This window comes from Phoca vitulina, unplaced genomic scaffold (genome assembly GCF_004348235.1).
Source record: "Phoca vitulina isolate PV1807 unplaced genomic scaffold, GSC_HSeal_1.0 scaffold30, whole genome shotgun sequence".
Taxonomy (NCBI): Eukaryota; Metazoa; Chordata; class Mammalia; order Carnivora; family Phocidae; genus Phoca; species Phoca vitulina.
Genome location: NW_022589733.1, coordinates 20077491 through 20104639, shown reverse-complemented (window position 1 = coordinate 20104639; position 27149 = coordinate 20077491). Strand labels below are relative to the sequence as shown.

The 27149-nt window shown below is 50.1% G+C and overlaps 1 protein-coding gene across 2 annotated transcripts in view; it reads right to left on the bottom strand.

Moving 5' to 3' along the window:
- Positions 1-1294: 1294 nt before the first annotated feature.
- The window catches only part of WWP2 (WW domain containing E3 ubiquitin protein ligase 2), a 141097-nt gene continuing 115242 nt past the window's right edge, over positions 1295-27149 (bottom strand). For both annotated transcript variants that reach the window (XM_032424243.1, XM_032424244.1), the window contains exons 10-24: positions 22311-22485; positions 15139-15193; positions 11589-11670; positions 10873-11001; positions 10419-10494; positions 10038-10109; positions 9722-9810; positions 7727-7886; positions 6311-6444; positions 5868-6008; positions 5473-5593; positions 5062-5166; positions 4032-4128; positions 3798-3870; positions 1295-3293 (exon numbers count right to left, since the gene is read on the bottom strand). In XM_032424243.1, coding sequence (XP_032280134.1) covers positions 3194-3293; positions 3798-3870; positions 4032-4128; positions 5062-5166; positions 5473-5593; positions 5868-6008; positions 6311-6444; positions 7727-7886; positions 9722-9810; positions 10038-10109; positions 10419-10494; positions 10873-11001; positions 11589-11670; positions 15139-15193; positions 22311-22485 — 1609 coding nt within the window. In that variant the 3' untranslated portion in view covers positions 1295-3193. The remainder of the gene's footprint in view (positions 3294-3797; positions 3871-4031; positions 4129-5061; positions 5167-5472; positions 5594-5867; positions 6009-6310; positions 6445-7726; positions 7887-9721; positions 9811-10037; positions 10110-10418; positions 10495-10872; positions 11002-11588; positions 11671-15138; positions 15194-22310; positions 22486-27149) is intronic.

Sequence of the window (27149 nt, the reverse complement as noted above, 5' to 3'; positions counted from 1 at the left end):
AGAGCAGCACCGGTGCACAAGACCCGCCCAAGGACATTCGCTGAAGCTCTGCAGCCAAGAGCAAACGGTTGGATGCAACCGTAATGTCCCTTAGGGTGGAGATGGGCGTATTACAGGAACCATACTAGGGAATATCATGCAGTAAAGTTTCATTTAGACCTATGTTGAGGAAAATGGAAAGGTTTCCTTAATACCTTGTTGAATGAGACAAGTGAGTTAACATAGGTAAGATCCCATTTTGGGGTTTATCTAAAAATGGTATGTATATATGATCTGCATATGCACACTACGTAGTACGGAAGGGCCGCAGCAAACTTAACAGCAGTATACTTCCGAGGTAAGACTGGGCAGAGGGGCGCCTGGGTGGCTCAGTCGTTAGGCATCTGCCTTCGGCTCAGGTCATGATCCCAGGGTCCTGGGATCGAGCCCCGCATCGGGCTCCCTGCTCAGCAGGAAGCCTGCTTCTCCCTCTCCCACTCCCCCTGCTTATGTTCCCTCTCTCGCTGTGTCTCTCTCTGTCAAATAAATAAATAAAGTTAAAAAAAAAAAAAAAAAGACTGGGGAGAACAGTTTCCACCTGAGCATGTCTTACTTGAATTTGTTATGGGATCTCTGCATAACGTGTAGACTTTTTTCAGTCATTTTCTCAAAGCACAGCATTGCTCTGTCAAGTGAAAAAAGGCTTTGGAGGGGCGCAGTGAATTCACGGAATGAACTCCAGGGAGGAACCACTCTGAACATCTCTGCCTCCCTTGAGAAGGGCAAGGCTTGATCAACGTCATTTCCATGTCAAATGCCTTAAGACACAACAGCATGGTGATCTGTCCCATCTGAATCCTTAAGAGTTCAGAAAAGTGGGGGGCAAGACCTCGTATGACCATTAGCTCAAGATCATGGCATCTCTCTGTCATTGCGGGACTCAGTAAATGCTTCTCGAATGAACAACTGCCCAGACACTGTCCCCAGGAGCTGGTTTCCAAAACCCCACCCGACCTGCAGCCACAGCTGTTCATGTTCTGGCCCCGCAACCACTGTTCACAGAAACCCTGGCCCGGCAGGGGGAGGATGGGGGCGTCCAACCCTGACCGAGGGCTGCCCCCGTGACCCCTGCACAAGGACTCAGCCACCCATAAGTGTGACTGTCTCGGTTAATAACACACACATTTTAGGAAAAACCAGCAAGGTCACGGAACTTCCAACCCTATCTGGGCCTGGAGGGTCCGTGGGGCCCAGAGGCCTCTCGTCCAGAGCACAGCGATTTTGTAGACATCCACACCAACACCACCCACAGCTGCTGATTTGTTTATTGCACGAGAAACTGGCAATACCAAGGCAAGGGGGAAGGCATTACAAAACCATCTGTTGACCAACCCAGAGCTACCGAAGGGCATTCTACACAACACCTCAGTTATATACATGTATGTACACGCACGCACACACATGAACACACTCTGAATACCTAAGAGTCTCAGGCTTCCAAACCCCACACAGCAGCTTGCACCCCAACCCCCCCAGGAGAGAGGGACACTGTAGGGAAGCACAGCAAATGACTCAAGGAAAGAAAAAAGGCTGAGCTCCGGTGAGCTGAGACACTCAAATCAGCACACGCAACAGAGCAGACACAGGCTGTCCCTCCTGGGCGGCGAGGGGGGAGGTGGTGGGGGGTAAGAAAAGGATCTGGGGATGTGAGCGGGTCCTAAGAAGGCCCTGTGACTGGTCAGTGGGCCTGCCTGGGGTCCTAGGAAGCTCAAGCTAGTCTGCAGCTGGTGCTCAGTGAGAGAGCCCCAGGGGCCCAGACCAGGGAGCTCACGACCACCACCCCTCCAGCATCCCAGAGGAGCATGTTCGCCTTGCACGTCCCACACACGTCGGAGGCTGGCGGGAGCTCCAGAAACCGAGTCAGACCGTGTGCGGCAGCTTGAGGCCCTTCCGCTGGTCTCCAAGAGCATCATTTTCCACGTGCAGATAAAGCCTCACTTCCAGGCAGGATGAACATGCTCTAGGGTGGCTGGGACACACTGCATTCTCAACAGGAGACTAATGGACCTGCCTGTAGCCTCAGGGGCTGGTACGGAATGACAGGGTCATCCACCCCCACATGCTCCATCACTTGGGGCGGCCTGAATAACTACATCTAGCAAAGGAAGTTCTCTACCAAAGGTGGCAAGGTTGGGTGACACCCAGGATACCACCCCTCCCCTCCCTGTCAAGGCTTGGGGACTGGGCCGCTGTGAAGCTGGGCCGCCGGGTCAGGCCTGCCTGAGCTCACAGAACTGCTAAGGGGGTTCCTAAAAGGAGCAGCTGTTTGGGAAATTCTTGGACCAGCGGTGCCGGGTCCCTCCAGGTCCCAGGGACTCCCGGTGTACCAGCTCCTTGACAGAAAGTGACAGCGGCATACCGACATCAAAACACAAAGTAACGCTACACACAAAATGCTTCAAGTTGATACAAAAGGGAAGAGAAAGTCTGAGGGTGTTTGTTGTTTCCAACCCACTCACACCCAAGCAGCTGGTACAACCCTTTATTCGCAGGAAAGAACAAATTGTCCCGCACCGAGTGCAGAGATGGGCCTTGCTGCTCAGCCTCAGTGGCTGGGTCCTGCTGGGAAAGGCAGCGCGGGCCTCGACCCGGAGCTCTCTCCGGGCGCGGGAAGAGTTCCTCTCCCTCAGACCTCCATTTTATACAGATCACTGGAAAAGTTCTATTTAAAACAGAACCTCTTTTACTGACAAAGACCCTGGGCCTTCTCAGCCCAGAAGAGCTACCCCGAGTGAGCGGCCAGTGTCCTTCTTGCCTAACTAGCCCGTGAGAACCAGGGCTTCTGCTGCAGCTCTTCGGCACAGGGCCCCCTTCCCTGCACGCTCGTGCATGCCTAGCGCTGGTCTTAGGGGAAAAGGAGGAAGAGCTTACAGAGAGGGTCAGGCCTCCAGACTTTGCAATGGGTGACGGGGCCAAAGGTGACATGGGGGCTTTATTCCAGACTGCCACCAGTGGGTAGGATAAAGGAAGGGACAGGCAGGACCTCTTGAGGTCGGGCTCTGCTACCAGCCTGATGACAGTGTGGTCCCACGCACGGCCACCACCTGGCGGGCGGGGGGGAGGGTCCCAGGAGCTCTGTGGCCACTGGCCTCTCGGGCAGGAAGAACTCATGACTACATGTGCGCTGGGGGGTATGGGGGGGGGGCAGCCTCAGTTACTCCTGTCCGAAGCCTTCAGTCTCCTCAATGGCGTACAGCAGCTTCTCTTTCAGCTGTTCATAGCTCTTGTACGGTGGGAGATCCAGGCGGTTGAAACTGTTGAGAGAGGGAAGCACAACAGTCAGCAGAGGGAGGTCAGGGCTCCATGGCCCTGCCCCAGCCTGGCTACAGTGGGGTCAAAAGAGTTCACGTGACCGTGGCTCGACCACACCACCAAGTGGCCAGATGCCAGAACAGAGTCCTTGAGGGCCCTGCCGTGTGAGGCCTTCATGCTTCCTGTCCCTGCTCCCACCACCCCCCGGAAGGGTCAGCAAACAGGGCAGGGCAGCTGGAGAAATGGGGGCCTGGGCAGAGGACACACAGGGAAGCAGCTCTTTGTCTAGTGGAACAGAAGTGTTTGAATATTTAATAGCTGGTGAGACCATGAGGACACAGAACTGCACCACAACCCCCACAAAATCAGAGGCCCCTCCTCTCCAACCCCAGGGCCACACAAAAGTTGCCGAAGTCCCTGAAGCTGCCCCACCCACAGGGCTGCCCTCAGGAACTCATCTGGTCTGTGAGGTTCTGGCCACCTCCCACTAAAACCAGCAGGCTCACCACGTGTGACTTCTGGGCAGCCAGGTTTCCTTGCCAACCTTGTCGATGCAAAACTTCTGTGGTCCATTGCTACCTGTTACCCAAAAAGAAACAGCATATACAACAGGACCACGCCTTCCGTGGGCAGGACCTTGACTCCACCCACAGATGGCTCAGGCCCTGCCCACTGACTCGCAAGGTGGGAGCAGCCCTCAGGCCCACCCCAGGGCCCCAGCAGGGCAAGGGAAGACATACCGATGAGTTCTGCAAATCCGCCAACAGGCAGGCGGCAAGTCCCAGTGACGAACTGCAGCAGTCGGATCCTCTTCTCGTTGTCCATCTCCTTCACCACCTAGAACGAACTCCACCAGTCAGAGCAGAGCCGGGCAACCCCCGTGACCCAGAACCTTGCTCTAACCTGTGACTCCTGTCAGCCGGAACCCCTCTTTAGGGCTGAGAACACAAAGCCCGGGTTGCGTCGGGGGTTAGAGCCACCATCCTTGGAAACCCCAAAGCCGCTCCCTCTGACGGGCTGTTTGGAGGCCAGTCCCACCAGCCCATGGGACATCTCTGGTCTCAGGGGCCCCTCAAGTCAGGTATTCTTTTCCCATCCAAGTTCTGCTTTGAAAAATATACTAAGGATGGGAGTGATTGCTTAATGGGTATGGGGTTTCTTTTGTGGGGGGAGATGAAATGTTCTGGAATTAGATGGTGGTCATGACTGCATCACACTGTGAAGGGCCAATGAACCGTAATACCTTAAAATGCTTAACACGGTGAATTTCATGGGATGGGAATTTTGCCTTCACAAAGAAATTTTTATTTACCTACTCTTTCTCATGTATGCTATACTTCATAATGACAACGACAAGACTACACATATAAAAGAATCAATTCATCATATCCAGGACTCCGAGCTCATTCAGTTTCTTTGGGGACAAGCACGTGCTGTCCCGTCCCCCCCAGCTGGAAGGAAAACCACACAACCAATGGGAGCTTTCCTTCCTGCCTGCAGGCTCACCCTCCTGCCCGCCAAGGCTGACCACCAACATGTCCTGTCAAGAGCCCTGGTCACAATCCAGCTGCAACAGCTCTGTTCGTCCCAAGGCTGGGTTTCTCTTCTCCTTTCACAAAGTGAGGGGAGCATCAGAGATGAGGGAGGTGACCATGAAACACGTGTCCTTGAGCCTGAGATCGAATCGGGTCTCTTTCCTGTGGCTGACTGCTAAAACACCCCTGCCCGGACCCTTACCCCAACCCCGCTGGGACGGGCCCCAGGACCTACCTGCCAGAACCACTGGATCTGCTTGCTGTTCTTGGTGTAGTGTCGGTAAATAGTGTTCTTCTGCCAGTCGCTCATGTCTATCTCTTGCATGCCGCAAAGCATTAGCTGCAGGGAGGACAGGTGTCAGCCGCCCAGTGCCAGCCCCCTTCCCACTCACGAGCAGATCAAAGCATCCCAAACATCTTCATGATTTCTGCTGGCAGTGCTAATAACATGGGTGATACGAGTCTTGAATGTGGACGCCCTCAAAACAAGTGTGAGAAACCCAATCACAACTATCTGCCCTGCTGCCTCGGTCCCGAGGGAGTGTGAGGTTCTACTGGTGAGTTTCTCTGGAGACACAGTTTGCCAACAAAGGGCACGACCGCCCCGGAGGCACAGGCTCAGGGCGCCGGCGACCCCAGCTCTCACCTCCAGCTCTTTCTCATCAAAGTAGCGCAACCACTCCAGGGGGGCCACCTCATTGAAGCCATCCAGGAAGGCTTTGGTCTGCTCTTCCACGCCCCGGGTGAAACGCCAGTCGGTCAGCAGCCTGAAACCAAAGACCAGCCATCAGCGGAGCTGAGACGCACTGCTCAGGTGCAGCTTGGGGCCTGCCAGGAGGCTGCTGTCACAGCGAGCAATCAGCTGAGAGGTGGCTTCGGCGCACCCAGAGCCAGTGGGCTGCCGGCCCCGGGCCCGACGCCAAATGGGAGGCTGTGATCCCTGATGAAATGCCGGGGGGCCTGGGTGGAGGGTGCCCCAGAGACAGGGGTGGCTCTGGTCCCCTCCCCCCGCCCCCCGGCTCCCCAGCGCTTAAAACTCACATGATGTACTCGTCCTTGTTCTCCTCTGTCACTCGGATGCTCTCACCACCTTCCTTGAGCTCGTGGGTCGTCACCTTGCCCAGGATCTCCATGTCCTGGATGAAGTACAGCTCTAGACCACACTCTTCCAGGTTGTTCTCTCTGGGGGCATGAGAGATCAAGAGGGAAGAGGTCTACCTTAGAAGGGTCTCCCCTCATCCTGCTCTGTCACTCACTTTAGTGCTCATGGGATGCTAGGACTCACAGCCTAAATCCAGAACAGCCGCAGGAGAGAATTCTGGAGCTGCCCGACAGGGAAGCCTAGGAGCTGCGCACCTCCACAAGCACTTATAAAGCCCATCTGAGCTCAGAGCCATTCTGGCAGAGAAAATAAAGGCCAGTAAGGCCTACTCCCCAACCAGAGATCCCTCTCCTCCCAGCATGGCACAAAGGAGAGGACTCACTTGATCCAGACAATAGAGTTGTAGAATTCGGGGTCGATAGATTCCAGGTCCTTCAGGGTTGGTCTCTTGTTGAGCATCCGCTTATAGAAAGGGAGGGTGAAGCCCGTGTCAATGAACTTTCCATGGTACAGAGCCTGAGGAAGAAGAGACATGGCAAAGGGCTTTGGTCTTCTTAGGACACTGCCCGAGGCAGGCTCTTGGATGCTCCACACCAAAGCCCAACTACTGCCACCTACCCTTTCTCCCCAAGAGCAACTGTGACCTTGGGACAGTGTCTCATCACAGCTGCAGACCACAGGGGCAAGCAGAGCTGGCCTACTTAGGAACGCACTGCCTGCCCAGCACGCTTGCCCGCAGGCTCCCTGCTCTAGCAGAGATCTGCCCCACGCTCACGGACAGCACAAGCCCAGGTGGCAGCCCTGACGAGTGAGTCAGTGACGCTCAGAGCTGGGCGGCAGAGGCAGCCAAAAATAATGCAGACGCTGTCAACGGCGGGAGCTGGCGGGCCAGTGGTGAGTAATAGTCTAGGGTTTTACTGGTCTGTCCTGTCGGCTGCTGGGCCAGGCGGGTCTCTAGACCTGGGAAGAATGTGCCCACTTCCTGAGCCCAGCACCTTGGCCAAGAACTTCCAGACAAGGGGAAGGCACATATTTAGTCATGGCTCTTGTGTTCTCGCGGGCAGAGCATTCGGAAAGTCAGGAGGAAGCAAAGGAAAATTAGCAATGAAACAAACTACCAAATATGGCAGAAGGACTGTGGCTACTATGGGCTCCCCTTTCTCAACCCTGGTTCTCTACCCTCAGGAGACACTCGACAGGATGCACGTGACATGATGCCCTCCTCTATTCATACTGTGTTCCTATTTCTAGATAAATACAGTACCGTGACTCCCCTTTCCCTGATGACGATGCCTCCTACATCCTGACCAGCTGGTCTACCAGGCTCTGTTTTAAGCTAGTGTTGATTCCAAATCCCCTTCCAGAAGGCCCGAGTGTCTCAGGCAGATATTCCCTAACACTCTCACCCAAGGGTTGTGACAGACGGTGGTACCCCACCCCGCATCTTCCCTCCCCCCTGCAAGAAAGACAGCAAGTGGGCAGTGTTTGCCATGCCAACATCCTCGACAGGGTGGACGCTCAAAGTTAAGTGATGTCCATGGCCCAGAAACCCTGGGCTATCGCTCAACAAGTCCTACACAAATCAACACAAGAAAACTCTCTCAAAGCCCCTGGGGGTGCCACTGAGAGAGCTCTGAACTATCTCCAGAACTCTCTCCAGTTTTTTGCATTTCTTGTTAGGTGTTGTGTGAGGAGAAGCGTGGGGCTCAGAGACAGGGCATCCACTGTAGGTCGCTGTCGGTGTATCCGGCCTCCTTGGCTGCCGCCTCTCTAGAGATCTCACAGCCGTGCATCTTACCATAGCGATGAATCGGCCAATAAAGCGGAAGTAGGTGAGGTGGTCAGGGTTGATGGAGGAGGCAGGGTTGATCTGCAGGCAGTAATTGTTCTTCCCAGCATATTCAAATAAACAATACATGGGGTTGAGCACCTCATGGGACAGGAGGAAAAACCACTCCCTATGAGAGAAGACAAAGAAAAACAAGAGTAATGGATCCCTTCCTGCACAACTGCACTGTAGATGTGACTCTCTTCTGCTGTCCTGTTTTGGCTAGTTTGGAGACATGGGTCCCTGGGAGTCGAGCTCCACTGGGATGAACCCCTGGTATAACCTGTATTAACCGCAGGTCAGTGAGCAAGGGTGAACCAGGACAACAACTGCACTTGTAGACAGTGCTCAGGAAAGCCTCGTGCATGTGTCTGGGCTCCCAGGGGATGCATTCCAGGACTTCACATCCGTTATCCAGTGTGGCTGATGGCAAAGGAGCTTTTGGTACCCCGAGGCCACCATGCACAGTTGTGTAGGCTGTGCATTGTACAAGAGCACTATGTTAAAATATCATAGATTTGCACGTTTATTACAATATTCCTGCATACAGCAGTCAACCTGTTTTTTTTCTGATAAAACCAAAATATCATGACCATTTCCCAACATGGAAGTGTCTTGAGAAAGAGCATCTTTTCTAAATCTTGCAAAGGTGCTGTAGGAAACAGCTCCCCCCCTCCCCGTTTCCACCCTGAGTAGGCAGCATGAAATGAATACACAGTAACACGTTCCTAGGTCCTGATGCATGAGAACTCTGTAATCCGTGCTGCCTCTAGATTACAAACCTCACTCCCATTAGCTATACAAAAGGTCTCTCATTTCCCTTGCTCTTTGCCCTCCCCTCACCCTAGACCCCATCACCATACCCTTTCCCACACTTCCATGCATTTGTCTGAACCAACACCCATGCCTTGGCATCTCTTTGTGGCCTAGGTACAAGCCTCAAGCCAGAATTCAGGGTCCTTTCAGGCTTGAGCTAAACCAGCAGGGGGACATCCCAAGGGGGCCAGTCCCTGGCTGCTCGTGGCCGGGCAGACGAGGAGTCCTTCGATGCAGAGGGTGCCTCGGTATCCTGTCCGTGGTTCTACCCTGTGGTAGAACAGCATGACGTAACCTACCATAGGGTAAAACCACTGGCAGGACACAGAGAGACAGACACACACGGGGTGGGAGCCACACCACCAAGCAGAGCCTGGAGAGAAGGTCACCATGGTCACCACAGAAAAAGAGCAATTGATCCACAGGGGCCAACAAGGAGGGCAGGGCCACCAGCAAACAGAGGACCAGAAATAAGTGAACCCAACACCAAGAGAGATGTCCCCACACCATGAGAGGTCAGTGAGCTGAGCAGTCACCGCAGGCCAAGGTGCTCCTTCTCCCTGCCAGGGGACTTCAGCCCCATGATCCAAGGCAACGTTTTGTCAAAGAGACTGTTAACTTTTGCAGGTAGGCTGGGGTGAGGGCAAGACAATGCTTTTAGGCTCTTTTTATGGATACATCAGCCATTTTAACTTTATTGACCCTATGCACGTGATGTGTAGTGAGTGCTGATCAAGGCCCTCTGGATGGTGACACAACTTGCATATGGCACGCACACACCAACACACCAGATTCAACCTGGCCCAGCTGCCTCAAGAACAGAAGCCCAGGGTCGATTTCGACCGGAAACCATAGGACACCAATATTTAACCACTGCCCACTGGTGCAGCCAGACTGGTTCAGGTACAGAAATCATGTACCACTGTCCCTCTGAAGCGCCCAGCCTCTCCACAGACCAGTAACTCAAGGGTTAATGCCCAGCCCACAAGGGGACCCCAGGACGTGGACTGGCCCTACCCATGCCGACTCCTGAAGGTGCCTCAGAGTTTTGGGAACCGATCTGAGCAAGGGGGAGGCAGCTTTCTGGCCGCGAGCACTAGAGCCGGGGGAGATGGGGGCAGCACAGCCTTCCAGGGGCGCTGAGCTCACCTGGCGATGCCCCCGTAGTCCAGGCCCTCCTCACCCCGCATGATGATGTAGAGCCGGCGGCGCAGGTCGTAGGGCTTCATGTTCATGATCTGGGGAGACAGAGCATCGTGGCCAGCCTGCCACTCCCCGCTTCCATGGTGGACCGGGGGCAGGGGGCAGGGAATTCTAAGTCCTGCTCTTCCGCAGACACTTGTCACCAAGGCCCACACCCTGGAAACTCTACCATGTGGGGCTAACAGGCCACATGATCGAAGATGGGGTGGTGTGAGGGGGCCTTCTGCTCGCTGGGTCTTAGACACCATGATTATTCTCTAACCTGTTGGAAAGAATCCTCGAAAAGCGTCTGCCTGGAAACACTGATCTTCACATGGCTGGGGAGGGCATTTGACTGAAAAAGAAAAAAAAGGAAAAAAAGAAAACCAACCCTGAATCAGGACCTCAGTGGTCACTATTCAGTCGGGTCTCCTGTCTGTACAAACAGGCTTCCCCGTCTCCCTGGGCAAGTGGCGGAGAGCCTGGTACCCCAGAAATGGGAGCTGGTTGTCGGAAGACGATGTCTGACAATGCTCAGGGCAGGACAAGTAACCGGCCCCCACCCGGGACGCAGGCATCTCAACACCTCTGCGAGACTGGGAAATCATGCCAAAGTAACTCAGTCAACCCCAGTGTCTGGGGGAGGTCCGGTCCCAGCACTCACGTGGCAGAGGAAACGGAACTGGTGATACTTCCACCGAAAACTTCGGTCGTAGGCACCAGGGGAACCTTGCTTCGTCCTGGGGAGAGCAAAGATGTTCTAGAACCCACGTGATTTCTCAAAAATTAGCAAAAGTTAGCCCTGAGGAAAGCTGATGCTATGTTAAAGACCAGAAAGGCGGGCATAAAAGAAAGGAAATAACTGCCATTTCTGCAGACAGATTTGAGAAGTAAAAACAAAAACCAGAAATAAAGCCAGACCTCTTGCTTTTAGAGAAAGACCACTAGTGTTATTCCGAATAAAGAGTACAGCCCCCCTCCCCACTCCTCCAGATCCTCCTGCCATCCCCTCTACTGTGACCCCAAAATTAGCCACCAGAGGGCAGTAAAAGGAGAAAGACAAGGATAAACCTGGACCCTGAGAACAGATACTAAGGCGGCCTGTGGGAAGTCCTTACCCAGACTCAAACCCTGGGCGAGGATCCTTAAAGGTGGTGGTGCGTGTATTGTGGTCCACAAAATAGCGTACCCCTTCACTGGTGTACTTCATCTCCCACCCCGGGGGCAAAGCTGGTTCCTGGATCATCCTGGAATCACAGGAAGAGAGGAGTTATGAGCCGAGCTCTCCTTCTGGGCCTCAATGCTTAGGAGGCTGGGGTTCCCCAGCTGCTGCTTTCTCTCTGCTTTTACCCGGGCTCCGCACAGCCCTTGAGGGTGGCCCTTGAGGAAAGGCACCTGGTACCACCCAAGTCATGAGGACAGTTCTGGAGCAGAGAGAGGTCATGTACCAGCTCTGGGTAGATGGCCGTGGCCTGAGTGGCCAACCAGCAAGCGTGAGACTCCACACGCCCCAACCTAGACTAGCTTCTGGAGGGTGGGGGTGCAGAGGTTCCCTCAAACCTCTTGAAATCACACTATTAGCAGCCTGCACAAGTGGCACAGAGACCAGCGATACCTGCCAGTCGGGCCACTCTCTATCCATCAGGAAGGTCAATTTAAGAAGCCACGTTCAAGGCTCATTAAGCAGACACTATATGGTAAGGGTCTTGGGGCACTGGTGTGTAGCTAAAGATCCCAGAATATTGACCAGAGAGGACCAACGCAGTGCAGGGCACCTGGCCCACCCCGGAGCTACACGGGGCCTGCACGGGGCCCACCCGGCCCGAGTCCTTACCCCTGGGTCCGAGGGTCCTCCCACTGGGTAGTGCGTGTGTTATGGTTCACGTAATACACCCGTCCATTGTCCTGTCTCTTCTCTGCCATGGGAGAAGAAAGAAAAGAGGACAATCAGCTTGAAACATCTGGAGCCCACGTCCACTCCCCTCTGGCTCCCACCTCCGGAGAGCACCAGGTCCGAATTTCTGCTCCCGTTCCCCACCTGTTAGAGAAGTTTAACCGCTGAAAGCCTCGCTCACTCACATCTCTCACTGTAAAGAGGACAAAGAGAATCTTTCCCTATTGGGGAGTGGGGGAAGGATAAACACATTTCCAACTCGAGATCCAGCACTGTCTTTGGTTGGTTGATTCGTTGGAGGGAAGGGGGCGGTGTGGCAACAGGGAGGGGGAGCAGCCCAGCTGAAACCCGAGGCCTAATTGCATCCAGCTGTGTGCAAAGTGGAGGCACGGCCAGGCTCCCCCCAAGCCCGGTCCCCACCCCAGTCCCTCATGGGCTGGTCTCTGGTCCTGCAACTGCTCCATCCAAACAGGGTCTCTGGGGGGGCGGCTGCATTTTCCTTCATATCCTCTTGATCAGCGCTCTGTACCACAGGGCCTATCTACCGTCCACCTTATCTCTTTCCCCCTGCATAAAGGCAAAGCTTTGTTCTAAAACTCTCACATCTCAGCAAAACCGCTACGCCGCACGTGTGCATTATAAATGCCTAGGGCTGCGGGCACTTACAATGCCCACTTGTTCTTACACCTAAGTGTGTGCTTCGGGCCACGGCAGTGTTTGGGGGTGCTCAGACATACTGCCCCTGTCCTCTGGACAATCCTTACTCTCTCCCCTCTCTTGGGGCTTGGGTGCTCACGGATGGGAGTCTGGGCAGACCCAACTCTAGCTGGTGATTCCGGGCTTTAAGAGGTGTTGAGAGGGGTGCCCCATCAGGTCCAAGTGGATGACAGGCTGCGAACCCAAGCAAGGTCACCTTTCCCAGGAAGTTCTTGAGCCTTCAAATCTGTTTCTGTCCCCCAAACAAATGATGCAAATGGCCCTCCCTCTTTTACAATGAAAGGGTGAAATTAAAGAAATAAAAATAATTAGTTCCAGAAGTGAGGGGGAAACCAAAAGCTAAAAAAGGCACAGAACCGAGGAGCCCACTCCTCTCCCCTCAAGCATCAGGCTGCAACGTTCTCAGGAAAAACCCAGGGTCTTGGACTCTCTGCCTTATGTGGTATCCGTTACTTGACAGAAATTTTTAAAGCACAGACAAAAGGAAAGAAAGAAGATGCCCAAAATTATGACAGAGCTACTATCACCTCAGCTCAGTTTATGGGACTGTCACACAGAAGGCAGGCTTCCCAAGAAGGTTCTGAGGAAAAGGAGAAGCCGCTCCCATCCCAGAAGCTTCTGCTTTGAACTAGATCCTCCGTGTCTGCTCTGCCAAGGGTCAAAGCCAATGCTAATCATCAGGCCGGGAGATCTGTCCAGCCGGCCTGGGGCCTATGCACCCGCTGCTGTGGGCGGAGGTGGGGGCTACTGGAACTGCCTCACTGCATACAATTTCATAGTCTGAGGGCTGGGAAAGTCCTGAAGTGAGCATCTAGCTTGCCTCCTTTGGGAAGAAGCAGACTTGGAAGCATTTAGTCACATGTGCAGGGTCAAGGCAGCTGAAGAGATGTGGATCTAAACCCAAGGTGTCCTGACCCCTGGGTGTAGGGAGAACCGTGGGGTCTCTCCTGGAGGAGCAGAAAGGGACCTAGGACGGTGAGCAGGAGAGCCCCGTAGATTTGATCGCAGGCTCCCACTAAATGCAATTCTCGCTCGGTTCTGCTGCTCTTCCGGTTCGCTGAACTCTCCTTGGGAAGGTGGCCCTGTCCCAGCCCTGAAAAAGCCAACACAGAGCCCAAAGGATCTGCTTAGGGAGGTTCCCTGGCCCTCGGCCGGATGTTCTTTCTTCTCAGTTTCATACGAATATAAGCTTGTGTGTTTTCCTGGTCGTATGTAAACACCGCTGACTTTGCCATGGCTCCTCTTCCCTTCTCAGACATTCCACACTTGGCTTCTGGGAGCTCTTTTCAAGGCGCTAAAGCTGCTCTTACTTGGTGACCATCATGTAACAGAACCCGTACAGAAATCAATCATTTGACGCTATAGATCCACGAACAACTCTGGGTCCCTGGCTCCAGGTCACAGCGTCTATTGGCTGCCAAACACCACCACGGATTCTTGCTTAATCTGAAGCGTTCTCCCCTGCCTCGCCTGGGATCCTGTGTTCGACTCCTCAGACTTGACTGGCTGCTGATCTCTGAGATACCAGGGACCTTTTATCAGTTCAAAGAGCCAGGTGGATGATATTTGTGCGTAAGGGATTCCCTAGCTGAAAATCAAAAACTGTCTGGATGCCCTACTAACCAATATGTCCCCCTAGAAGGTCTACAAGGTCCTTCCAGGGCTCTGGAATGCAGTGGTAATTCACTAAGTGACACCGTGTGGGCCCCAGGAGGGGGGTGATGCAACCTGGTAAATTACTACCAGGGAGTAGTGTGTCTGTACCAGGGGGTTCCAGCTCAAAAGCCATACTTTTCCAGTTCATGCTTATCCTATCATTGTCCGCTTCTCCATCTTTATTGGGGACCGTGCCCCTGCCCAATTTTATACCACATGTGCACACCACCAAATTAGCATCTACTGTCCTCCACCGGCCCAAACAATACATTAAATCCGACACCTGCTGATTCTTGCAAAAAACTGCCCTCTTCCACCCCCAGGGACTCTTTCTGTACTGGCTCAGAGCTGCAGAATGCACTGAGTCTCACCATTTCTCATGACCCCTTTGTGCATAATCACTCCTTCCCAAAATAGCCACAAAGCCCATAATTTCTCCCAAGTCATAGACATCCATCCTTCTAACTCACTATTGGCAAATCACACACCGGAGCTAAAATTCTCCAGTTGACAAGGAGAATCCAGCATGGTACTATTAACCAGCAACGATGCACTTTCACTGAGTTGCCGCCCGGCGCTCAACTCTCTCAACTGCTTCCCTCTGGCCTCTTTCACAACTGTGTCACAAAGAAAAAGGGTGGCTTTCTTTAGTCAAAATTAGGCTGAAGTCCTCCAACATCTCAGCTGCAAAGCAAGTTTTGGTGGGGTGGCTCCTTCCAATCACACAGCCACAGACCTGAAACCAATGCACCAGCACATAAGCCGGCGCCAGAATGTCTTAGTCAATGACAGGTCGGATGGGTGGGTAGACAGTTCAAGGTCAGGACCAAAACCCATGGCCGCCCAGGGGCTCTGTCCGCAGGGTCACACTCCTTCAGCCATGGCGGGTGAATGCTCCAAGGGTGCAGGGGAACTCAACTGCCTTCCCAACCTTCCAGCTCCAACGTTTGCAACTGCTCAGGCTTGGCCTCCCCACAGAGCGTGCTGGCAAGAAGCGAAATGGGCAGCTGAGGGCTGGGAGTGAGGAAGCCGCTCCGGGAAAGACGGGGAAGACGACAGAGCACAGTGGGGCATCAGCTGACAGACGGCTGAGCACACGGAAGAACTCGGTACTTACCCCAGCCAGGAGGGAGGGGGCCCAGTGGGTCATGGTCAGTCGAAGTACTTGAAGACTAAACACAAGAAACACAGCAGAACACAGAGGTTAAAAAAAGCCGCCGGTTAAAAATAAGTCGATCGATAAAAATAAAAATGCCAAGGACTCATTTTCATATTTGAGCACTTGGTACACAGGCTACAGTGGGGCCTGAGGTGACATCCCCTCCTCCCAGAAGTTTTTCTCCAAAAAGAAAAACCGAAAAAGAACCCCCCACACGGAGGGCCCTCACAGGTTTTGGAGAGGGCGGAGCGAGGGGGAGGAAGATGCGTGCAGGGGAAGGTGGGCCAGGGCTGTGGAGGCAGAGAGCCGGCCCCACGAGTGGCAGAAGGGCCTGGGCCCGACGGCCCCGCAAGCTCGGCCGGTGCCTCTGCTCTCGGCTCCGGCTCCCCGGCGGCCAGGGCGACTGAAATCACCACCACCTCCAACTTTCTCCAAGAACCACACACGGGAGGGGAAAAAATATCGCAGGCCTTTCCAATGAAATCATTCCCACAAGCCCTGCCCACGCCCAGAGCTTCCTGGCTGGGGGCTGGGCCCTCCTCCCTCCACCTCCCTCCTGGGTGCGCTGGCAGAGGGAGCAGCCGTGGTGTGCAGAACCGGCCCAGACTGAGGGCACATTCATGCCCCAGGCCCCTCACCTCCCCCAGGAATGTTTTGCTTCCCTTCACAAAGCACCTTTATTCTCCCCCAGCCTGAACCTGAAGTTGCTTAGTGTTCTGTGTGCGCCTGTCTGGGGAGGTGGGGCGGGGGGCGAGGTGGCAAGCGAGCAGGAAAGACAGGAGAAAGAAGTGGGGGGGCGGACTCCAGGCCTTCAGGGTCACTGTTTACATTCGCACCCCCCCAGCCCCAGCCTAATTCTGCTGGGAGATCCCTGGGGCAGGGCTGCAGTGGACGGAGAGCTCTCATATCCTGCAGGGAAGGGGGCTGTTGTCAAACACTCTTCATAGTTAAATAAGTCTTGTTCCGTTGTTCCACACTTGCTTGCTTGCTTTTTTTTCTTTTCTTTTCTTTTTTGCTGAAGCATTTTTATTTCACTTACTAAAACTTAATCGTCGCATGAAGGGATCAAGTTCTCAGTGCAGACTTCGGGCTGCCCGGCTGGCTCTGTCTGGGGGCGACGGAGCCACACATGGGCAGGACGATGAATGCGGCTCAGTCTCGGCTTGAGAAAACATTGGTGGAACTCAACTGCCAACGCACACGCGCCCCCCCCTTCACAGCCGGCCCCCCGCCCCCAGCTGAAAGGACAGAGAAACTTTCTTTCCAAGGTGACAACACAGGCAACTCTTCCAAAGCAAGTTCCAACAGAGATGTTTAAGTCTTGAAACCATAGGTTCCTTGATGGGACAGAGCCCCCTTTCAGCAAAGGGCCACCTGCCCAGCAGAATGAAACTGCACGAAGGTGTGGGAAGCTGGGCTGTGCGCGCTTTAGGGCCCCCGTTACCGTCGTCCTAGAGGACGTGCTCAAACTACCACCCCAACTCAGATATGTCTGATGGCTACTGAAAGGGAGCTCCCAGAGGTCATTCTGGTAAAAGTGCGGGGGGTGGGGGTGGGCTGCAGCATCTCCTAAAACCCAAGTTCCCCCAACCTTGTTAACACAGAAGAGCAATAGCTATAAAAAACATTCGGTAACAGAAGGAAAGGAACTAACTTGTGAAATACACATGCATTTCAGATAATGAAGCCAAATAGAACTCAGTGGGTCATAAGCTGTAGCAAAAGGGAAGAAATACAGAAAAGGTCATTTTAAAAAAATGAAAGAAGCATTCAGAGCAAAACTGTTCGCTGCTTCAAGTCTTTTTCTTTTTTTTTTTTTTGAATGAGTGGATAACCCATAAAGCAGTCATGGGCTCCAGTGGGAAATTAGCTTCCAACTGGTACCAACTGGGCTTCAGTGGACTGATGGTCATCTTCTGCATAACTCGACAGATCAACAGACCAATCTTTACTGACAGCCTCCGTGACCCTCATTGAACTAGAAACCAAAAAATATTTATCAGCTATCAAATATTTCCTTTTCCAACACCATGGCACCTACAGTGTAGGCACAAACTTAAAGAAAAGCCAGTCAGATGCTCCCACTCAGAACTTCCGGGGAACAGCAAGAAAGCACGAGGTCTGTTGGAAATGACTCACTGCTGCGGGAGAGTCCACAGTCCTCGGGAGCAACAAGTGTTTAATGGCAGCACAGCAGGGCAATGTCCTGCACAAACTATTCCTTTGCCCAGCCTACCCCTGGTTTCTGCCGGAGCTTGGTTCTTCATCATTCTGTTCATTCATTCTCATTTGGTAAATTCCTTTTTTGCCTAAGTTTAACCAAGTGGATTTCTATGATTCATCAAAATCAACTACGACTTGTATACAAAGCACAGGGAGGAGAATAAAAAAACTATCAACTCTTGTCTTTTTCTTTCTTTCTTTCTTTCTTTCTTTCTTTTTTTAAGTAGGCCCCATACCCAGCGTGGAGCCCAATGCAAGGCTTGAACTCCCAACCCCTGAGAACAAGACCTGAGCTGAGATCGAGTCCGACGCTTAACTGATTGAGCCACCCAGGTGCCCCAACCTTTTTCTTGATCCTTGCCTTTTTTTAAACTTCATACAATGTTGGCTCTCTTTCACTGTACTGTTGCTTTTTAAAAAAAATTTCTTTGGCATTGTCCTATTCTCATCCTATCAAATCCACACACCCCCAAAACCTGTGAAAAGGGGAATAGAAGAGGAAGCAAGAAGGAAGGGAAAGTGACCAGAGATTGATAAGCATGAACAATGCATGAGAAGGAGTCAATGAAAGCTGACATTCACAACAATTTGACCGCTTGCAGTTAAAGCAAAGCACTTAACTATTTTGGACATTTCTTCCCTAATGTACATAGTACAACTTGAAAAATAAGAAAAGGAAGTGGACAGAAAGAAGCCAAAGAGAAACAAAAAATAAGAGCTACACACCATGGCCTGAAAACCAAAACCCCACATCTCCAGTAAGTCAACCAACTGCCCCTTCTCTTCTCCCACATTTCCCCTAAAATGAGTGATCCTAAGTATTGCTTGGAGCACAGCCAGAGAAGCACAGAGAAAGGGGCATGGAGGGATTACAGTCGGAAGAAAGATCCTGGGATATGCAGGTGACTCTTAGCGACAAGACAGTTTCCTTTACCAGTAGGAACAGAAAGCAACACTACTGAATTATTTTCCTGGTAACTGTCCCTCGGTTGGGACATCTGAGGTGCAGGCCCCGAGCCAGACAGCTCACGTTGAGTTCAATTCCCCCAGGGACTAAGCACTAAGTTCCAGTAATATTTTAAGATACAAAGTCAGAAATAAAGAATGTCTAGCAAATACAGCCGACGGCAAGAAAGGCTCTGGGAAGGGCATAAAGGTTACTGTGTAGAAGGCAGGCTCCTCTTTTAAGGATCTACCCCATGGGTGCAGAACAAAACCCAGGTGTTTGAGAGTTCAATCCAAGGGGCTCTCTGCAGAGTAAGAAATGAGACTTGTCTGTTTCTGGATAATGCAATTTGGCATCCACACATTAGGAGCCACAGAATGATCTTTTTCAGTCCTGAAGACACTGGCTACCTCCTTTGGTTCTTTTTTTTTTTTTTTAAGATTTTATTTATTTATTTGACAGAGAGAGAGAGAGAGAGAGTGAGAGAGGGAACACAGCAGGGGGAGTGGGAGAGGGAGAAGCAGGCTTCTCGCAGAGTAGGGAGCCTGATGCGGGGCTCGATCCTAGGACCCTGGGATCATGACCTGAGCTGAAGGCAGACGTTTAATGACTGAGCCACCCAGGTGCCCCCAGACTGTGGTTCTTAAGGGAGGACCAAAGCTGGGGTAATGGGAGTGCCTTGGAAACAGGAGTAGGCACAATGCACTCTAATGGGCGGGCATCCCCATGGAACCGCAGTAGGATCACAGAAGAGCGGGCATAGCGAAACTGTGAGGGCAGAACACAAGTATGTACATGATGCTCACAAGAAACAAAGGCACGCTGGGGCATCAAGAAATGGAAGCATATCAGAAATAAGGGAACAATGGGCGCCTGGGTGGCCTCGGTCGGTTGGGCGACTGCCTTCAGCTCAGGTCATGATCCCAGGGTCCTAGGACCGAGTCCCACGTCGGGCTCCCTGCTCAGGGGAGCATCTGCTTCCCCCTCTCCCTCTGCCTGCCTCTCTGCCTACTTGTGATCTCTCTCTATCTCTCAGTCGGATAAATAAATGAAATCTTTAAAAAAAAAAAGAAAGAAAGGAACAATAAGAGAAACTGAAAAACGTGTGTGATGAGGCAGACGGCAGGAAGGAACTGTGGGAGACTGTGATGTGGGGTTCCCCTGGCTTCCATCTTGAACTGCATTTCGTGTTCTCTCGAGAGCAAGCGGAGAAGAACGAGGTCTTGGTTTCAGCCCAGCAGCAGCAGCAGGAGGGGAGGGGAACCCACTGGTACTGTATCAGCTCTTAAGTCTTCCGAGTCAGACCCTGGGCCAAGGCCAAACCCCAAAAGAACTGTATGAAAGCGACTCTTCTTACTTACAGCCAGGACATGGCACCGTAGCAAACGAGGGGCAAAGCAAATCCAGGGGAGAGGGAAGTCAACAGAGAGACATTGAAAGCTGACCCAAAAAAGATTCCTAACACGTTTTTCAATATGAATCTTGTTTCACAGAGAAAAGGGAACAATCACCTCCATCCAGAACCCTCCTGAATCCCAGCCAAGCTGAGAAAACCAGTTTGGAGTACTCAAGAAAAAAAATGTTTCCTTCAACGGGACCCTCCAAGGTGAAGTTCAACCTCTGCGTGCCCGGGATGACGCTGCCAGAGCGACAGAGGTGGGCCGGAGAAGTGGATGTTCCAACAGACCGAGTGAATCTGACCTCCAGAACCTGCCCTCTCACACACCAAACATCTCAGTCAACCGACAGGACATATCTGGTGCATTGTAAAGCAAAAAAGATTTCTTTAAGAGATTTTTTTTTTTTTTGAAATTAGAGAAGCTGAGTAAGCAGGGAGACAAAATGATTGTGAGACTCCTAGAACGTGTCCTTGTCTCTAAGTCAAAAGCCAGAAATGCCCGGACCTTCCTAGTTTTATAGCCACGACCACCCAAAGAGCAGGTAAAGTCTTTGGGGCCTAGCTCTGGAGGAACAATTTCTGAAATGCAGAGAATGACTGGATTCCATCCAGTTTTGAAACATGCCAGAAGTGGATGCCAGGCAAGTGTGAAAGGGGCTGTGGAGTGCAAGCTGGGCATAAGAACCCCCAAGGCATGGATTAGAGACAGGCATTCCAGCTGACCTCGACACAACATAATGTGACAAACATCGCGCTTTCTGTTCATTCATACTAAGGAAACTGAGGTTCCTCATCAGTTTACTCGCTGTATGATGAGCATCAGCCCCCACAGAGAGGAGAGGAGACAGGCCTGCCCAGGGGGATGACACCATCCTCTATGATTGATGGTGTAGCTCCTGCTTTGGGTTAGCAGAGAAAAAGCTGCAAACAAAGTTGATAATGAATGCTACTTGGTTAAACGGAATTAAAGATTTTCTGAGCATCTAACTAGGAAAGTATCTAATTTAGAAATGGGTTGTGGGCTTAGAGTTTATTTCAAATAGAAATAATGTTGACTAAGCACGGGGATTCAATGTTGTGGACCAGGTCAAAAAGTTTCCAGCCTCTAATCCACCACCTGCTATAATTCTAGGCAGATCCCAAGCTTCATGTTCAAGGTGCCCTGAGAATATGCAGAGTTCCAGTTTGGGAATCCCCCTATCCCTACCAAAGACGCTGTGTGGCTGGGTTCCACCAGCCACCAGGTCACTGGTGGAGGCTCTAATGGGATGGAAGGTGAGGCTAGGAGGGTTCCTGAAGGGACACAGTACAGGACGCCATTAGACAGTTAATCTGGGACCCTAGCACTCTGAATTCTGTTAAGTAGGAAATTTAAATGCTGTTCTGTCGATAATGAGTACAAAAAGCTTCAAGCCAGTGATTAAAATGGCAGTGATAGGGGCGCCTGAGTGGCTCAGTCGTTAAGCGTCTGCCTTCGGCTCAGGTCATGATCCCAGGGTCCTGGGATCAAGCACCGCATCGGGCTCCCTGCTCCATGGGAAGCCTACTTCTCCCTCTCCCACTCCCCCTGCTTGTGTTCCCTCTCTCGCTGTGTCTCTCTCTGTCAAATAAATAAATAAAATCTTTAAAAAAAATAAAAATAAAAAAATAAAATGGCAGTGATAAATGCAGACCAAAGCCCCTCTTCCTTAAATCCTTCACAGCGACTTTTAAAAAGTGATCAAGTGACAGTGACATTTGAAGACCACTCTGCTGGGAACAGGCAGTACAGATCGGAGAAGAGAGCAATGCCAACAGAGAGAACAACTCAGAGGCTGCCCTAACTGCTAAGTTGGAAGGGACAGAGAAAAATCAGGAATCAGAGAGAAGGAAGTTGAACTAGATCAAGGGTCAATAAACTTTTTCTTCTATGGGACAGACAGTAAATATTTTAAGCTTTATAGACTATATGGTCTCTGCTGTAACTACTCAACTCTGTTGTTACAATGTAAAAGCAGCCAGAGTCAATATCTAAACTACCGGGAGTGCTTCTGTGCCAATAAAACTTTATTTACAAAACAAAGTGAGGGCCAGTCTGGCCCATGGACCATAGTTTGCCAAGCCCTGATTCACATCAATTTTAAAGGTCCCTCTATCCTTGAGAATCTGTCAAATAAGAAAGATCTAAAGAAAAACAATAGCAGCAATGAAAAGGATTTGGGTGGCTGTTTTGTTCTGAAAAGCTGAGGTACGGGAGAGATCACAGTTGACTTTCAGGTTTCAAATTAGAATAAATGAGCTTGGAAGGAGGGGCCAGGAAAGAGATCCAGTCTCGGAAGAAAGACGGTAAATTGGGTTTCAGGTATCTTGATTCCTTAAACACAGAGGCTAGACAGTGAGTTACTAAATTAGAAATAGTGGAATTTGAGGAATTTCACGGCGATGCGTAAAATCTCCAGAGCAGTGATGTTTCGAGCCACGGCTTCCCCGTTCACCAAACAGGTCAACGGCTACTGTGTGAGGAAGCACATTCTCCGGCGCCAGGAGGCTCCACACCGTCGTGGCGAGCCCCTGCCCTCTCACCTGGTAGAGGAATCTTTGGCTGAAGTGCTGCATGGCGCCCTGGAGCTGATTGCGCTGGGACTGCCACTGCTCGTAGTTCCGCACGTACTCGGCTGTGGGGCGCTGCCAGGTGGTGGTCCGAGTGTTGTGATCCACATAGTAAAACCTGCCTCGGGGGTCTGTGCGCTTTTCCCAGCTGGAAACATCAAGCTCAGAATGAATACAGTGACCAAATTCCAGAGAAATCTCAGGGTGGCTGGCAAGGAGGGACTGAGGGAGGGTTAAGCATGGGGTCTGGGCAGGCAAGCCCCAGTCATGGAAGCTTCTGGGGCTTACAGGATTAAAGCAGTCATTTGTGGTTGCCTCCTCACCATTAGCTGCTGATTTCCATTTAGGAGATCCATGTTGTTCTGGGGAAGGTGACTCTATTCCCAAGTGCAGAGGTGAGCAGCTGACTGGATCAGGAGTGGGTATGTGACCTATGTTGAGCTTAATCAGGGCAAATCTCATGACTTTTGCTAGGAATTCGAGGAAAAATATAGTCTCTTCCTTGCCAGGTATGACTGAGAAAGCATGCAGTCCTAGGAGGCGCTGGCTGCCATCTTGGACCCAAATACAATATGAAGCTGACCCAACAGATGGCAGAGTAGAAAGACAAAACAAAAAAAAAGCCAGCCCCTTGGTGATATTTTTGAGTCACTAGATCAGGCTTCACTTGAAACGAGGATCTACATCTAGAATTTTCAGTTATATTAGCCAGTGAATTCTCTTCATTATTTAAGCCAATTTGGATCCCAATTTTTGTTACTTGCAACAGAAATCATCCTGATATAAAGTGCCAGTGAAAACATGTTGCATGGTCGTGAGAAGAAGAGTTGGTATGGACAACAGCAGGATTCTCTACAGTATTTTTAGTGAGAAAGCAACCTTTCCAAAGTACTAAAATACCTAAAATACCCATGGGCAAGGCAAGGCTAGAACAGATGGTAAAAATCTTCAACTGTGCTTGGTAGGTATAACTTGATTTGCACACACTGAGGGAAGAAGTGATCAAAAGAAAGTAAGAGAGGGAACTTTATGGAATGATGGAAATGCTTTAACATTTTGATGCAGTGTAAGACACGAATGTATGCATATGTCCAAACAGCCAACTATGTACCTGAGATCTGTTTATCTTATTGTACATAAATCATACTTCAATTTTAAAAAGTGAATTTGAATCTAATCATGCCTCCATATCTAACTACCAGTTTACAGGGAAGACAAGGGATAGAGGAGCATGTTACCCAACACCTCAATGTCACATCAGTTACATCCAGAATATGAGAAATTCTACAAATGCCAATGATCTTCAAGAAATAAATGGTCAGAAAAAAATAAGAAAGGGTGAGGAACTTACAGATTAAGAGAGACTTATGAGACATAACAGCCAAAAGCAACATGATGGTCTTGAGTTTGAATCTGACTCAAATCAACTGTAAAAACATTTTTAAGACAACTGGGGAAAACGGAACACTGACTGGGTATGACATGAAGGAAATATTGTTAATTTTGTTGGGTGGGACAATGGTATTTTAGTTTAGTTTTTCTTTTTTTAAAGTAATCTCTACGCCCAACATTGGGCTCAAACTCACAACCCCAAGATTAAAGATTGCACGCTCTACCGACTGAACCAGCGAGGCGCCCCTAGTTTTGTTTTTTTTTTTAAACCCTTATCTATTAGAGATGTATGTGATGAATAATGGTTCAAAGTATATGACATCTGGGATTTGCTTTAAAATTTATCAGTCCCCTCCCTTGAAAAGTGGAAGGTCAGATGAAACAAAATGTTATTCATTGTCAGGACCAGGTGGTGGTTACAAGGGATTCATTGTACTACCCTCTCCAATTTGGTGTATGGCTGATGTTTGCATCATAAATTTGAAAGGGGGACAGGGACAAAAGGGGCTTTAAAAAGATAATAGATACCAATGAAGAAAACAGCATTAACCCAATACAAAGGGAACCAATATGGATTACACTGTATGTGTTGGAAAGTCTTTGTTCCCTAACTATCTTCTCATTTATTTCATCTTCTCCAAATCCTTATCTTACTCACATGGCTACCATGCTTTGGTCTGGTACCTTCCTCAATTTTCAGGGTTAGCTTCTTAACTGACTTTTTTTGGCCACCTCTTCAATGATTCTTTTAACTCAAAGCCTCTCTAAAAATGGCTTCTCTTTAAGGAGTTCCCAGTCCCGATGGCCAGTGCCCACCCTGTGTCTGGATTCTGCCTGCTAGACTGCTTTGCCTTCACGACTTACTGTCACTTTGGACTCAACTAAATGCCACAGCTCTCTCCCTAAACCTGAGTCTTCCCCGGTCTTCCTCCCGCTAGTCCTCCTCCCAGGGGTGAAGCTACCCCATCATTCCTGACGCTCCCCTTCCTGCTGATGTGAATTAACCATTCAGCCCAAGGGCTTCTTAAGGTTGTCACCTGCCCTTGACTTTCCATTTCTCTGTCCAACTATACAGGAACAAATCTCCCCACTCTGAGCCAGCCTATAAACTGCCATGGGGATAATCATACCAGAGTGCCCCCCCCACCCGCTTGTGTGTGATGCTCCTGCTCAAAAACTTCAACTGACTCCCCACCACCCTTAAGTCAAAAACCCAAATTAGTATTCAAGGTTCACAACAAACTGGAACCTTCCCACCTTTCTCATAAATCCTCTCAACTAGTGATTTTTATTTTTCTTTTTTTATCAAAGAAATCATGTATCAATAGTTTAAAAATACAAATAGTTCTAAAGGAGGTACAATAAAAAAATAGCATCTCCTTCCCTACCTCTCCCCATTGCTGATTCCTGCTCCTCAGAAACAACAACTTTCAATTCTCAACTGCTTCTTCTATTTACAGCCATATTTCTGAATAACATGCTTCTTCTATTATGTCTTGATTTCTGTCATATTAGACGTTACTTGTGAACCTTCCACTGTCAGAGCTGAGCATTTATTATATCCCACCCCACAAGACACACAGTGCCCTCTTCTCCCCCAAGACTCCCAATTTAAAAAAATCATCAACTCAACATTCAGAGTTTGTATTATGGCTTTGTAGAATACTAGAAATACATTTCCTTACTTGTACAACTTTTTCTTTTTTTCTGCAGTTAAAGAATTATGTATTTCATTCTGCTTGGTTTTCAAGAACCTATCACTACTGCCCCACCAGATTCTCGTAGCACAGGTGGCCTTTCAGTGTGAGTTAGATGTGCCTAGCCATGTCTCTCCAAGCACACTTCGTCCTATGTGGACACCTGTCCTCCAGGCCAGCTCTACAACACTGTCCTGAGTCATCTTCCCTCACCTTCCTCTTGGGAACATCTTTGGCCCCTGAATGGAGTCCCTTATGTCCTGCATCTCATGACTTCTTTCTTGGTTTCCTCTCATCTAGTAGAACAAATCATCTAGTAGCTTCTGAGAAAGAATGCACCAGTGAATTGTTTGAAACACTGAAGATACCTTAATTTCAACCCTCACAGTTGAGTGTTAAGATGACTAAGAGTTAGGTGCCTGGGTGGCTCAGTTGGTTGGGCGACTGCCTTCGGCTCAGGTCATGATCCTGGAGTCCCGGGATCGGGTCCCACATCGGGCTCCCTGCTTGCTGGGGAGTCTGCTTCTCCCTCTCCCGCTCTCCCCTCTTGTGCTCTCTCTCTCTCATTCTCTCTCTCAAATAAATAAATAAAATCTTAAAGAAAAAAAATTTTTTTAAAGATGACTAAGAGTTGATTTCCAGACAGGAAATAATTTTCCATCAGAATTTTAAGGATCCAGCTCCATAGCTGGCTGTTGAGACGAGAAATGGCATTCTTGATTCCTGATCCTTGATATGTACCCTATTTTTACCTTCTAGAGGCTTCTGAGATGTTCCCTTGTCATCCTAAAATTTCACTAGAATGTGCCCTGGGGTCACTCTTTTCCTATTCTCTGGGTTGGGCATTTGGTAGGCCCTTTGAATTTGAATACTTTACCTCTCAATTCTAGCAAAATCCTTTCATTCTTTCTTTGATAATTTTTTATCCTCCATTTCTAGTTCTTGCTAGAACTATTCATGAATGATGTTGAAGCTCCTAGACTCATCCTCCAATTTTCTTATCTCCAACATTATCTTTCAATCCTGTAATTTTTATTTCTGCTGTTATATATAGTTGACCCTTGATCAGCAAGGGTTTGAACTGTGGGGGTCCACTTACATGTGGATTTATTTCAATAAAAACAACACAGTACTGTAAATGTATTTTTCTTCCTTATGATTTTCTTAACACTTCCTTTTCTCTAGCTTACTTTATTGTAAGATTATAGTATATAATACATATACAAAATACTTGTAATTGTAAGGCTTTTGGTCAACAGTAAACTATTAGTAGTTAAGTTTTGGGGGAGTCAAAGTTATATCCATATTTTCAACTGTGTAGGGGGTCAGCTCTCCTAACACCTAGGTTGTTCAACGGTCAACTATATATTAATTTCTAAAAGGCCTTCTTGGGATGCCTGGGTGGCTCAGTTGGTTAAGCGCCTGCCTTCAGCTCAGGTCATGATCCCAGCGTCCTGGGATCGAGTCCCCCATTGGACTCCTTGCTCAATGGGGAGCCTGCTTCTCCCTCTGCCTGCCACTCCCCCTGCTTGTGCGTCCTCTGACAAATAAATCAATAAAATCTTTTTAAAAATCTAAAAAAATTAAAAATAAAAATAAAAGGTCTTGTTTCCTGCATGGTCCATTTTATGGTCTCCTGTTCTTGCACAGATGCCATATTTCCTCCCAAATTTTTGAGGATATGAATTTTAATTCGGTTTTACCTTCCACATTGTTTTGACCA